Source organism: Syngnathoides biaculeatus, chromosome 18 (assembly GCF_019802595.1).
Source record: "Syngnathoides biaculeatus isolate LvHL_M chromosome 18, ASM1980259v1, whole genome shotgun sequence".
NCBI lineage: Eukaryota > Metazoa > Chordata > Actinopteri > Syngnathiformes > Syngnathidae > Syngnathoides > Syngnathoides biaculeatus.
Genome location: NC_084657.1, coordinates 4,959,028 through 4,972,768, shown reverse-complemented (window position 1 = coordinate 4,972,768; position 13,741 = coordinate 4,959,028). Strand labels below are relative to the sequence as shown.

General features: G+C 42.2%; 1 protein-coding gene across 10 annotated transcripts in view; it reads left to right on the top strand.

Annotated features, from left to right (window-relative positions):
• The window catches only part of specc1 (sperm antigen with calponin homology and coiled-coil domains 1), a 53,964-nt gene that overhangs the window by 35,491 nt on the left and 4,732 nt on the right, over nucleotides 1–13,741 (top strand). For 4 of the 10 annotated variants that reach the window (XM_061802718.1, XM_061802717.1, XM_061802719.1 and 1 more), the window contains 2 exons: nucleotides 1,134–1,227; nucleotides 13,230–13,346. In XM_061802718.1, coding sequence (XP_061658702.1) covers nucleotides 1,134–1,227; nucleotides 13,230–13,346 — 211 coding nt within the window. Of the gene's footprint in view, nucleotides 1–1,133; nucleotides 1,228–4,157; nucleotides 4,240–13,229; nucleotides 13,347–13,490; nucleotides 13,709–13,741 lie in introns of all 10 variants that reach the window. The other 6 variants (XM_061802723.1, XM_061802722.1, XM_061802724.1 and 3 more) reach the window with 4 other exon arrangements.

Below are 13,741 nucleotides of genomic sequence, written 5' to 3'. Positions count from 1 at the left end.
TTATACAAAAGGGCTTGTTAAAATGAGGAATCAAGACACATGTGGAACTAAGGTGTCTACTTCAACTCCTCATTTATTAATTCATTTGTTTTTTAGAAATTGTTTCTTTTAGTTGGAGGTAAAAGGCACCAAATGTCAACACAAATTATAGAAACAAAAATGTTGACTTGTTTCTTCCTGAACCATTGTTTATGAAATGTAAATGTTCAACTGACACCGGCAGATGTCCTTTTCCCAAGATGAGCATGACTCAGACAGTCCCCTCATAAACTATTAGCGCTGTCCATTTGTTTTTGCTGGATGCACAACTGCAACAGGCAACATTTAAGGATGATGACTGCCTGTTGACTTTGTGTATGCAAACAGACATTGTGCAGTGTCTGAGTTTTGGAAACCCCTACGTTGTCACATTGTGGGTGGTTGAAGACTTCTACTTTGGCATCCCTCAGTCTCGAGGCACCCTCAGTTCCGCAATCCTCTTTTAACGTTGATAAACCCGCCTGACCAGTGTCGCGTTAAATATCATCCACGTGCCATTCATTTACAGCGATATTAGAACTCCCACTTGTGCTTTCATTTGGAGAATGTTTATCAGTGAAGTGTTGTTGTTCTAGTTCCTTATTTGAGTCTATCCAAACAGCAGTGTATTATTACTGTTTTTGGTATGGCGCTTGGACGATTACGCAACGAATACCATTCATTGGTGATGAGCGTGTGCACACGTAGCTGTGCAAAATTTGCAATGCTAAGCGGCGCCTCAAAGGGAGAGCTAATGAATTTAACAGCCAAGTGGGAGTGACGTGTTTGCCATTTTGAGAGCAATGACCGGGCGTCGTGGTCTTCCCATGGCCCGAGTTACAACACAAACACCACTCAGATGACCTTGAGAACAATATTCGTGACATATGAAACGCAGTTCATGTACTGTGCGTGTGTGTGTTTGGAATCTTTGTGTAGGAATAATTTAATTGTTTGGTGTTATTTGTTTGTTTTCCGCCATTGCCACGTCAAAGACCTATACACTGTCGGGGAGTGTGAACTCTGTGATCAATAGACTTATCGCTTCTCACACCATATGTCCCTTTCTCACTGTGTACTTGTGCTTTGTGTTTCCCTCGTGATGGTGTGGAAAGTACGGACCCCTTGGCTGCACTCGCGCGGGAGTATGGGGGATCTCGGAGGAATGCTCTACTGAAGTGGTGCCAGAAGAAAACACAAGGCTATCCGGTAAGGATCGCAGGCCACAGATCTTTCTCACATCCGAGTAGAATCCAAGTCACATCGTGCCTTGCTGCTCATTCATTCTCTTCGCAATTCTTCTCCAGAGGATTGCAGTTACTCTTTCCAATTGAATTGTTTTCATTTGTTCCACGCATCTCAAAGTTCCAAAATGGTTTTCTTCAGGGTTGTGTATTTTTTATATCCGTGTCTTCTTCCTCTGTGTGAGGAGGCAGTAACCTCAGAGGTGTATTCAGTTTTCTTTATTTAAAAAAAAAAAGAGTTCCAGCCAGCTGTCATATTTCAGGGGAATGCAGCAGTAAGGGAACCTGTTGAGCATTGTTGCAGACGTTGGATTTATATAAATATGTATAGATGTATATGTGTTTATCCAATGGACGCTGGTCTGCAGCCTAGACAGGTACATTCTGGTTTTGCAGAGAAATAACTCCTGGTTCATTTCCCTCACAGAAGCCAGACCATTGATGGGAAATATATTGTCCATGCACGCACAATAGTATTTGTTATCTGCTTTTCTTAAAAATGTATTATAATGGGTTTTAATCAAATTAAATAATTGGCTAATTCATTCATCCATCCATTTTCTGAGCAGCCTATCCTCAAGAGGGTCACAGGAGAGCTCGAGCCTATCCCAGCTAACTTCAGGTGAAAGGCAGACTACACCCTGAACTGGTCACAAGTCAATCACAGGGCGGATATCAACACCATCACTGAGCGGGAATCGATCCCACGCGTGTGTACCACTACACCATCAGTGACTCCGCAAATTTATTGTAAATATTTGTTGTAAAACATACATTTTCTTTACCATAGAAGATACGATTTGTGAGAACTGACAATAAAAAAAAGTCAGCTCATCATGTAATATTTTCAAAAGGCGATGTGACACATCACTCCCGTGACCCTTGTGAGGATAAGCGGCTCAGGTAATGGGTGGATGGATGAGTGACACTTCACCGTCCTGCAAAGTTTGATCCGGTTTCACACTGACACTGTGTGCGTTCCTGTCTTTGAATGTGTTGATAAAACACAGAATCCTCTGTGATGACAACATCTTGCCTAATAAGGTTGACCAGCAAGCACACGCTAATATAATAGCCCGTCTAATAAGGTGCTGGACCATTAGACAGAGAGTCGCACAAATGTGTGTGATGTGCTCCATGAAACATGAGACAGCTCATATGTGGAATTGAATTTGGGTTCCACATTGAGGAGGAATAAAACAAATCTGTTTCAACCAGCTGTCTCAGAAGGCATCTGATTTCAAACAAACATTGGGGCAGTCCCGTGTTCCCAGTGTACACAAATTCAGGATTATAAAACAAGTAGAAACGGGATTAAAAGATTTCGTGAAGTCAGCTGTTCGAAGGTCCTCTCACGGTTTCGCTAACCTCTGTGCATACCTCATCTTTGAGATTATTCTGTTCGGCGCCATATGTTTGAGTATCTTACGTCATACTCACCTCAAATAAAATATAATAATATGCAAATAAAGCCAGGCTGAGTGAGACAATGTCATTACTTTGTGTGCAAATGTGAAAAATGCTCTCAGAAAATTCTCTGCTGTCTGTTATACTATGTGCTTGCTGTTGATTCAGACAGTGATCCTTGCGTGTTTCTAGATTTAGTCCACATCTGCCATGTGCCCAACCTCTAATTGGATTCTCTCCCAGACAATCAGGCAGTTACCAATAAACAAGCTCCGTTCTCAAAGCAAGTGTAACGATCATGTACTCAAGCAAAGCAAAGCAAATGTATTTGTATAGCGCTTTACACGATTAAAAGCATTCAAATACATCAATAAAAACATTTGAAAAAGTACAATTAAAACAGCTTTTAGTGCACGAAATATCACTGAAAAGTGGAAGTACTCCAAAACGCATTGGAAAAAAAAAAAGGTTTTATTCTGTATTTGAAAACAATCACACTTGGGGCTGACGTCACCTCTGTTGACGACTTATTTCATTGTTTTTAATAGCATAGTAGCTTAATGCTGCTTCACCACATTTGCTTTGGACTCTGCACTCCATTGTTTGACCTGAGTCAGTTGATTTCAGAGCCCTACTGGGTTTGTATTCTATGAGCATTTCTTTCATGTATTCAGGAGCGAAACAATTTAGTGATTGATTTGGTGACGTCAGGAAGATGCTACGGTACGATAGCCATTGTGAATGCAGCCTAATGGTCCCACACAAACCAAGAAACTGTCATGAGCAGGGCTGGACCACTGCCAGGAAGGGCGTGGCCTGGTCACCGCACTCGTCCCAGCTCTTGCGCATTCGGCATGTTAATTGACCATGTATTTATGTTGGAGCTTTCGTCACGGGCATTTGCCAGTTCATTGAGTTTGCACCGGGTCACCGGGTGCAGACACTGCTTCTGGAATAAAAGCCACTGGACATCATGCCTTTGCCTCGGAGTGCTGCATTTGGGTGCTCCCTCGCACCGATGGCTCATGACCGAAACAGGATGTTTAGATTTGGTGAAATTTGGGGGCTGCGAATCCAGTGCCTATTTTTTCCTTTCCTATCCTGAATGTTCTTCGAGACTACAGGCAATATTTTTCCAAGGAGGCGTTTCGTAACCTGAATTTTTCGTGACTAGAGACATTCATAAGTAGAGGTGCCACTTTAGTGAGTTTACAGATACATACTGCTATTACAAAGGAATTCTATGCCATGCCGAATAGGGAGATTTAAATGTGTGGTTGTAATTTTGCCATAATTTACAGTGAAATATTTGCAGTAAAATTACTGTGAAAGTAATGCAACTAGTAGCCTGTAATTTCATGTAAATTTACAGCCACATGACGCCACATAAGGTCTTATGTGTCTTGGGAAATGTCAGGCTGTTCCAGTGTCATAAAGCCAGACACCAATTACAGGTACTTTACTTGCATATTTCCATTGTCTGTCTAGAATGAGTACTTCTGGACAAAAAGACAACTACCAGCATCATCGTCTGGGCTGGTCTGTCACGGCCATGTTGGGCAGTGATAAGGTCAGTGCAGGTATCAGTACATGCCATTAAAGTCGTCTCAGCTGCAATCTCGAAAGAGTAATACTTCAACATGAATGCCTTCTGTTTAATCTTTTATACTGTTTGTGCCATATTTGACTCTTTTCGGCATTTGACAGAAATAAAAAAAGGTGCTAAATGTAATTCTTTCACCCTGAAATTTGAGGACTTTCCCAACGGAGACGCAAAATACGAAAAAAAAAATGAAACATTAAGAAAAAGTTATTCTTTTATACACATGCTATATGGAACTATAGGAACATATCAAGGAAAGCAGTGGAAAGGTGAGATGTGTATATTTTTTATGTGACAATGACAAATTTTCAAAGTGGCCGCTGTTTCCACCGCAGTTGCAGAAACATAAATCTGTCTTAAGTGTTCACATAGTGTTCATTTTCCCTGCATATGACATAATGTGACCCAGGGCGAGAATATTGTCAGAATAATTGTCGATATCAAAGTTTGAACTCCAGATGTTTTCAAAATGTATTAATAGCCTGTCTGAAATGAATCAATAGGTGATTAAAGCTTAATCAATTTTTAAGAAAAAAAGCCATTTTGGGGGGTATCGCCATCTACATACTATGAAGCAATGCGATGTCCTGTTCTGATCGCCGTATGACTTCTGTTTCTCATGTTAAGTATTTTGGATCATTCTTATGCTTAATTACTGTTTTGTGAATTTTGAGATTCCCTCATGATCCTTTAAAGAGGAAGCTTTAAAAGAACCTGCAGCTTCCAGACGTCGTATTTTGCAAACAAGTTCTCTTTTTGTATCTTTTGCTTAAGAAACTGAAATTGGTAGTCATTTCCAATAATACCGTATCACTCCATTTTGGAGCAACCATTTAGTGACTAATTCCCCCTGGAGTGCCCCTTCTACACCGTCAAACTCAATATGTCAATGTGTCATGTGATTTCATCAAGACAACTGGAGACCAGTTTGTCACATAGCCTGTGTGGAAAAAGAAATCTGCTGTACTATAAACTGGTAGTATTTACTCATATTTTCTATACCGTTATTGGGCAGAATCTTCACAGCTCCAAAATAACAACTTCTCAGAAAGAAAAGAAAACTTCTTCTTTCTTGAGTTTTCCAAGCACTGGTTTGCTCAAGTTAGTATTATGACGCACATGAACACAACGGCATCCCCACAATTGTGTTCAATTTCAATGCAAAATAATATGATGACAAAAAAAATGAGAATAGAACATGGTATGAACACGGCGCCAGACTTAACGCTCAAAAAGCAAATGCTTGTGTTACATCATCTTCCCAAACTCTTTTTCGAAAGTTTTAGAGCCCAATAAATACAACAATGAAGTGTGTAAACTGGTGTATGAGGCAGAAATTAATCTACACATGCAGTACTTGTCTCCATATTGACTAAAAAAAAACCTCAAATTGATGTCACTTCACTATTTTCCTTTGTTATTGTCTACGAAATGCAGACTTTCAGTCTACTGTAGGAGACAATTAAAGCACATGGCTTACGAAGAATGAGAAAATAAGCAGCGCAGCGTTTTACAACACTTCTCACACACTTTGAGTGTTCAGGAGCATTTTGTAGATGTATTGTCAAACTGTTTTCACCACTTGAAATTGGTTAATATTGCTTAAAACTAATCAATCGTACCAATTTGTGAAACAACCAAGAACATGTCGTGGTTTTGTGGTTGTGTTGTTGACGTCAGCAAGCTGATGTGTCATTTGGGAATGTTTTGACCTAAATGTGGGTGGGTCCCAAAATCTGTAGACATCTGCAGACACTTTTTTTTTTTTTTTATAAAGTATAGAACTACGGAATAAAGGGCAATGTTTGCAGTATTAGGTCAGCCCTTTCAAAATCTTGCTTCACTTTTTGCTGCGTTCCTCACCAAAGTGGAGAGTGCGCATTTGCCAGCAAAATGCCTGTGAGGAACAAAGTCAATAGGGAAGCTCAGTCCTGCACGAGTTGCACCTACATTCCCACTGTCGACAAAGACTTCCATCCAACGGCAGCCAAATTATAAAGTGCAACAGGAAACGGGGGCTATTGTGAGCGGGTATACATAGCTCGTGCTGTACAAAGCCAATTTCTGTGATTATATCTGCATACAAAGCTTGATGTCACATGTACCTGAATCAATAATGAAGCAGAAGACAAGCGTGTGTGTGTGTGTTGGGGGGGCTGGGGTTGTCATCACAAGAGGAACAGAGAGCACAGTGGAGCTTGTGAACTGATTGTGTCCTATCATCTTTCATGGGGCTGTGCAAACACACATGCTTATTTACTGCATGTGTTTAAGAGTTGGGGGAGGGGGGGGGGGTATGATGAAAGGAGAGACAATGGCCTACGTGCCGTAAATCAGGCATTGGTCTGAGCCTCAGGTGAGCTTATACATGTGTGCTTGGAAGTGCAAGAGGTGCGTGCACACGCGTGGCCTCAAATCAATGAGTGATGATGTTAAACTGCCTCTGATTGACTTTGCCCTCAGGGAGATGTCGAGGGGCCACTCGTGGGAAATTACAGGTCAAAAGGGGTCGTTAACACCTTGGATCTGAAGTCCACCATCTTCAAACTCATAACCCTTTGACTTACTTTTTTGTCAATAACCTTGATTAGAGGTGTCAATCCCAAGTGCCGTCTGGTGGCACACAAGTGTGTCATGAGAGCTCATCGGGCAACCCACAGGAAATGATGCAATTACTCAAACTGGTTTGAAAATGTTTTCTTTCTATGCCAGCGACATGTAGTGACAAGCAGAACAACTACATGTCCTTCCACTGGCAGAAGGCCCATGATTAAGCTGCTCATCCACATTTTTAGAACATTTTTCATTGGCATTGGCGTGAGGGGTAAAATGTGCACCTTGGCTCAAAAAAAGTTGGGAAACAACATGAAGCAACTTTTGGATGAACTAGCAATGTGTCATGGAAAGTTGCTTCATCCATTTTCTGTTTTTTCCCCCCTTACTCTTTACACCAGTGATGGGTATTTCATTAAATGACAAAGTTATTTTAATGTGTTGGCATTTTTAATTACAATTTGAATATCCACAGAAGAATACAGACATAAACTAATGTGTAGGAAAAATGGACTCATCACAATAGAGTTCTTAATCAATCAATCCATCAATAAATCAATCGATGGTTTACTTTGGCTATCTCGAGTTTATATCATTACTGATGCCGTGGGTTATACTAGAGGTGCTGTTTTGATTGGAATGTGTGCTTCTGTGCTTATTGGAAACACATTTGTCTCCTGTGGATTTATCCGGCACTTTGTTGTCCCAATTTAGTCTGCGGACGCTTATAAAACGTTTTCTCATTAACCGTAGAAGCTAAACAAAAATAAAAGCCCTATTTGTTTAACATGGGAACAATGAGCAAAGGCTCGAAGCGTGAGGCTCAGCTGGGCCTGACAGAGCACGACTCATCCGGCCCTGTCTGGGAAACTCTCTCTCTCTCTCTCTCTCTCACAAACACACACACACACACGCAAACCCGTAAAAATACCCACCCCCCACCCGGAGTGGAAGGAATGATGGTCAGACACTGAATGAAAAAAAAAAAACGAAAAAAACGTCCAATCATTCCTGTAAATTTCATTTGATATACTGATAGGTACAGTTCAGAATCAAGATTTACGGTATCTTATCCGTCCATTTTCTCTGCCGCTTATCCTCACGAGGGTCGTGGAGTGCCCGAGCCAATCCCGGGTTCTATCGGGCAGGAGGCGGGGTTCACCCTGAACTGGTTGCCAGCTAATCGCAGGGCAACAGTCGCTCTCATATTCACACCTAGGGGCAATTTAGAGTGTCCAATTGATGTTGCATGTTTTTGGGATGTGGGAGGAAACCCGAGTGCCTGAAGAAAACTCAATCAAAAGCACCGTGAGAGCGCGCTAACCCCACACAGATTTGAACAACAGTCCTCAGGTCTGTGAGCCCATTGCTCTAAGCTGCCCCACCAAGCCCCCTGGTGTAAATCCATGATGTATAAATAGTATCATTTTTGCCCTATTAAGAGGCAGCAGTTGTCAGCGTTCAACAGGGACATACTTGTGTAGCTATTTTCGACACCCGGGATCTCATTGAGTAGCTCCCCCAGGTGCTCGCGATTTTCTGGCTGATGATTAGAGGGGGCTCACGTCCGCTGTCTGAATGCATCGAATGCGTACGGTACTAAGATGGAGATATAATAAGATTATCTGAAGTATTTCAAGCATGTGAATAAACCATAGCGTACGTGCTCTCGCTCTTCATGGAAATTTAGCGCGTAAACCACGCTACTCTGCACACTCATTTGATTTTAGAATGGGGGACAAACTTTGACCTTCGTTCGGCTTTCATTCCTTCTTTGTGTTTTCTTGCTGTGATTCTCCTCTTCAGGTCTCCCACTTTTGTCATCCTTGTTTTTTTTCCTGGTTGCTCCTGCGCCCATGATGGTGAACTAAAGTGATTGTGTGACAGGAGATATACTGAGCTCATTCGTCAAACAAGGCTCTCAGGCCGATGTCCCCTGCTTTCTCATCGCTATTGTCTGCTGATGTTTTTCAAAATCATGCATGTTACGTCAATATCATTCTTGGAATGGTGCTGTGGCTTTTTTTCCACCCTTTTTTCTTCCCTACACCGTCGGAATTGAACAACTCGATGTTGTTAAATCAGATGGCACAATGATATGTTGAATTTGGAAATCTGACAATTGGATTAGTGTTCACCACGATAAGACTTTTTAATTTTAAAGCAGTCGGTCTCTATGCATGAATTACTAGTATCCTAAGTCAGTGATTCCTAAACAGTGTGCCATGGGAAGTTATCCAATTTTATGTAATTGCTAAAAAAAAACATTTATTCCAAGAAATAATGTATCTTTATTCATCTATTTATGCCAGTGAGGCACAATGACAGACCGAACAAAAAAATCCTCTTCTATTAGATGGCAGGAAGTACATCCAGTAATTAAGCGATCCATTTTTGGTGACATTTACTTTTGTTGGTGTGCCGTGGGATTTTTTTCAATTGTAAAATATGTGCCTTGACTCCATCAAGGTTGGAAATCACTGCCCTAAATGAGTTTTCAAAGTTAAGAGACATTCAGTTGTTTAATTTTCATGTTGCCAGCCTAAACGTGAGTTCCAAGCAAGCTTCAAATAGGATCCCGCTCGAGTGAAGTCGGAGAAAAAATTGTGACTATCGCCGATGGTAACGGAAGAGAGACGCGGTTGTTGATGCACATTTTTTTGCGAGCCAGGAGAGCTAGGTAACACCAACCCAATGAACACACCCACGTCGGACCTGCTGTGGGCCACAACTCACACCGAGACCTCACGCAAAGACTCGCCAGTGTAACACATCAGACCGCTCGCCGCCTCCTAAAGCCATAGGCATGTACATCGACACTACGGTATGTAGAGTATTGAACATGGAATTTTTGTTGTTGAAAAAAAATGTTAATTGTGGTTTTAATTAAAATGCTTGCACATGTGCTTTATGTTTAAAGCTAATGGAATGAATCTATCATAAAATGTTTTTTACATGGTCACATTATGGTGTATTTATGAAACTGTTGAAGTGGTCTTACCACTAGTAACCCAAGTAGCAAATAGTCTCTGGCCTTAAGCTTGCCCACTGGCAGGACTTTTGAAGTTTGTCGACTTAAAATGAGTCATGAAGTTTGATTTAGATCTCTAATCACGCCACTTTAACATGTTGGGTTGGTCATCTCTGCGAACAATTCCCCTTTTCTCTCTTCAGAGCATGGGGGGGGGGGGGCGGGCAAAAAGCTGTGGCTTTCCCTTTTGTGCCAAGCGAGGCGCTTCCTGTCGCTTGATCCTGTGTTTGCTTTTCCGAGCCAGCTTCCAGCAACCTGCTCTTGTCTCACTGCTGTTTTAGCATGCGCGCCTCTGTCCCGAAACTCCACAACCACCACCGGCCTCTCCTTACCATCCCACCCCAGATCATCAGCTCGGACTTACACACATGCACGTGCGGCCCTCTCCGGCCTCCCTTATCAGTTCATTCTTCATTATCTAGCATTCTGTTTCCTCACCTTTAATCGCTCTGTGCCTGTCTACAATAACACACATGCAGACACGGAGCTGCTGTTATTACAGCAAAAAGGGATCATTGGTGAATGACGGCCGACATGACTGCACGTCTGTCCCTCAGACTTAACGTGACTGATGGATGGTCGAGGGTGACAGGAACCCACTCGCACTCGCACTTGCAACCTCTAATCCACTGTCAACCACTGTGCAACATGAAAATGACACTGGGCGTGATGAATAAAATATTCACCCAAGATTAAACATTGTTGCTATAAATTCCAATTAATCTTTGAATATAGATACACCATGACATCACCGGAGGTCCGAAAGTCAGCTCGTGTCTAAATGAAGACAAATTAGTCTGCTGTCATTTGTAAATCAGCACAAATCCTTCCAGATATTGGAGGGTTACTGTGGTATTGGACCAAACCAAAAAAATGATTGCGACACGGTGATTCTTCGGTCATCGATGGTCTGTTGCACAAAGTACACAACTCTTTTCTTTTGAGTCACAGTAAATTGTTACTCAAAGCAATGGAGAAATTGAATTGATGCCTACGTTTCAGTTAATAAATAGTGGACTTAAAACTGACCCCTGGCCACCTCTGTCTTACATTCTGTTTGATGATCCTCATTTCGTGTGTCTTTAAGATGGCGTTCAGGTGAAGCCAAACATGTCCCATGAGGAACCTCAGGCATTATTCATGGTGTTGTGGTCTTGGAGTTGAGATTTTGCTTTTGTATTGGTTTCTCCAGGACCCTAGGAAGTGTGTAGGCTTTGTCCAATCAGGCAGCTAATTGCATTGGCCTGCAGTCAATGCTCCGGATCAATCCTCTGATTAGATATTTGGAATGAAAATAAGCAGGACTCTGGTCCTCTGGGCACAGACTGATGACCAGCAGCTTGGACTGTCAGTAAACAAATACACAAATGCATGTCTAATCTGTCACTTGTTGTGGCGCTACTACGCTGACTTACGGATGCACAACGGTTCGACAATCTGGCTCAGCCTCACATCTCCGATACTTGCTGTTGATTAACTCATTTATTTGCTGATATTATACAAGTACCACTCTTTAAAACATTGTTCTGTGCCAAACACGTATTAATTCATGTTTAACACCCTCCCGCCCTCTACTGGAATTGTTAGAGGAAGTGCTGACACAGCACCATAGACAACAGAGATCTTGGAAACAATTTTACTAATAGATAATCGCTCGAAGAGGGCAGCAATGTACTATTTTAGATGTAACATGCCGCCTTAATTGTATATTCAGTGTTTGCAGGACAAAAATGGTGCCAAGCGCAGGCTGAAAGTGGACAAACACAAAGCGATAAAGTAAATGTGTCGTATTCTCAGAATGTGAATTGTGGTAATCAGTCAGTTGAGTCAGAGGTGTGCGTGAACTGAGCAATTAATCCATATCCGTGGGCTGTGGGAGGAAACCGGGGTGCCCAGGGAAAACTCACGCGGGGCCAGGGTGAACATGAAAACTCCACCACACAAACAAGGCCGGGATTTGAACCCCATTCCTCAGAACTGCTCTAACCACTTGCCCACCGGGTCTCGGAAAGTATCCTATGAATGGTTGTTTGTTTAGATGTACCCTGCGATTGGCAGGCAACCGGTTCAGCGTGTACCCTGCCTCCTACCTGAAGATAGGTGGGGGGTGAGGACTCCAACATTCCCGTGAGGATAAGCGGCTCAGAAAATGGATAGATGGATGATTATTTCCCACTCAAAAGCCAATCTTGAATGTTGATTTTTAGATGGCTTATACAATGAAAACGTTCACTTTCACACTTTCAAATGTCCAAGTTGGGACAAGAAGCAAAAAGATATACAAGTGTCAAAGTTACTGTTGCATGGTTTTAAAAAAAAAAAAAAGATTTATCTCTATATTCTGAGAAGTGACTCGAAAATGTGAAATGTTTGTTCGAATCTTTTTTTTTTTGTGTGTGTGCTGAAAGAAGAGTTCATGCTTTCTTTTGGTATATTTGGTAAGTATTTAACCATAGAACACCGCATTCTGTGAGCCTTGAAAATCAAAATCCTAACACGGCTGGCATTGAGTGACGTCGCATTACTTCAACAATGCCTTAGCACATGAGTATGGAAACTAGACCAACTTTCCACATACTCATTGGCCTGCAATTGGAGGTACACAGCACACAGCTCAGACCTGACTTTGATCAAGTCTCATCTCGCCAATTCACCAAGTGGCTACAGGACAAAACAACACACAAAAAAAAAAACCCACCTGCATATCAAAAGGCAGGGCACCGCTTTGGTGTCGTGGTCAGCAAGAGGCAGCGCGGGCAGAAACAGAAAAGATGAGAACATCCTCCCGAGTGTTCGAGCAATATCCAGCAATGCAACGAGCCGGCATTTTGGCTAACGCTAAGGAACAACGAACTATCTTCCTGCAGTCTTGTGAGTCCATTTTCTTCCAAATTAGAGAGCGGAACTGATCTATTCAACCAGGAAGGAGGAAGTCTTCCCCCCTCATAAGCTGTTGCGTTATCAGAGCCCCGCAGTTTGAGATGGCAACGCGCTGTGAATTGCACATACACAAACTGGACGTGCTGCAGAGCACATTCTCCAGCCGGAGACCGTTCTCGGAGGCGTCTCGGGGCGCTGAGAACAAGCGGTTACGTTGACGTGGTCATAAAGATGCTGAACCACATTATTTATGAAATATCACCATTACTATTCCGTTGACGCTGGGTAGACTTCAGAAAGGGCAGCAGAGGATTAAAAAAAAAAGGATCCTAGAAGATCCTGACAACATTGAGGACGTCTTGATCTAGGACTGAACAACCGATTCTCTGGGATCTCCATGCGGCTTTTAAATTGTTGTCAATTTGTCTTTGGCTTTTTTTTTTTTATTTTCTTTGGATCTCTATGTTCTTGTTTTGTTTTTTTTTTTGTACAGAATATTGACGTGACCAACTTCAGCAGCAGTTGGAGTGATGGTTTGGCTTTTTGTGCCCTCCTGCACACGTATTTGCCTGCTCACATCCCTTACCAGGAACTCATCAGTCAAGATAAGGTACAAAACTACAGAAAGCTCAACTAGGAAGGTGAAAATGCGTGAGGTGCTTTTCATAGTTTAGCCCACAATTTGAGCGCATAAGATATGAGAGTAAATGGTATTTTGTACGTTATCCTTGCTATGACTTATTGTTTTTCATAGTTTTGCAGCCCACACCCACATTGGCGCATACTGAACATACTGGACAAGATGCCAACTCCCTTGCATTCTTGGATCCAGTCACCAGTGGGTCGTGAGCTCCCACGTACAAAACTGAACAAGTCGGTGTTCGTGCATAGATTTAATGTCACAAGTCTACTCGTGGCTCTTTCGGATTGGAAGTTTCCACAGGAAAATCTTTTCATCGGATCAAGGTTAAGGTCAAGAAACACTGCACATACCAAAGGTCTCCT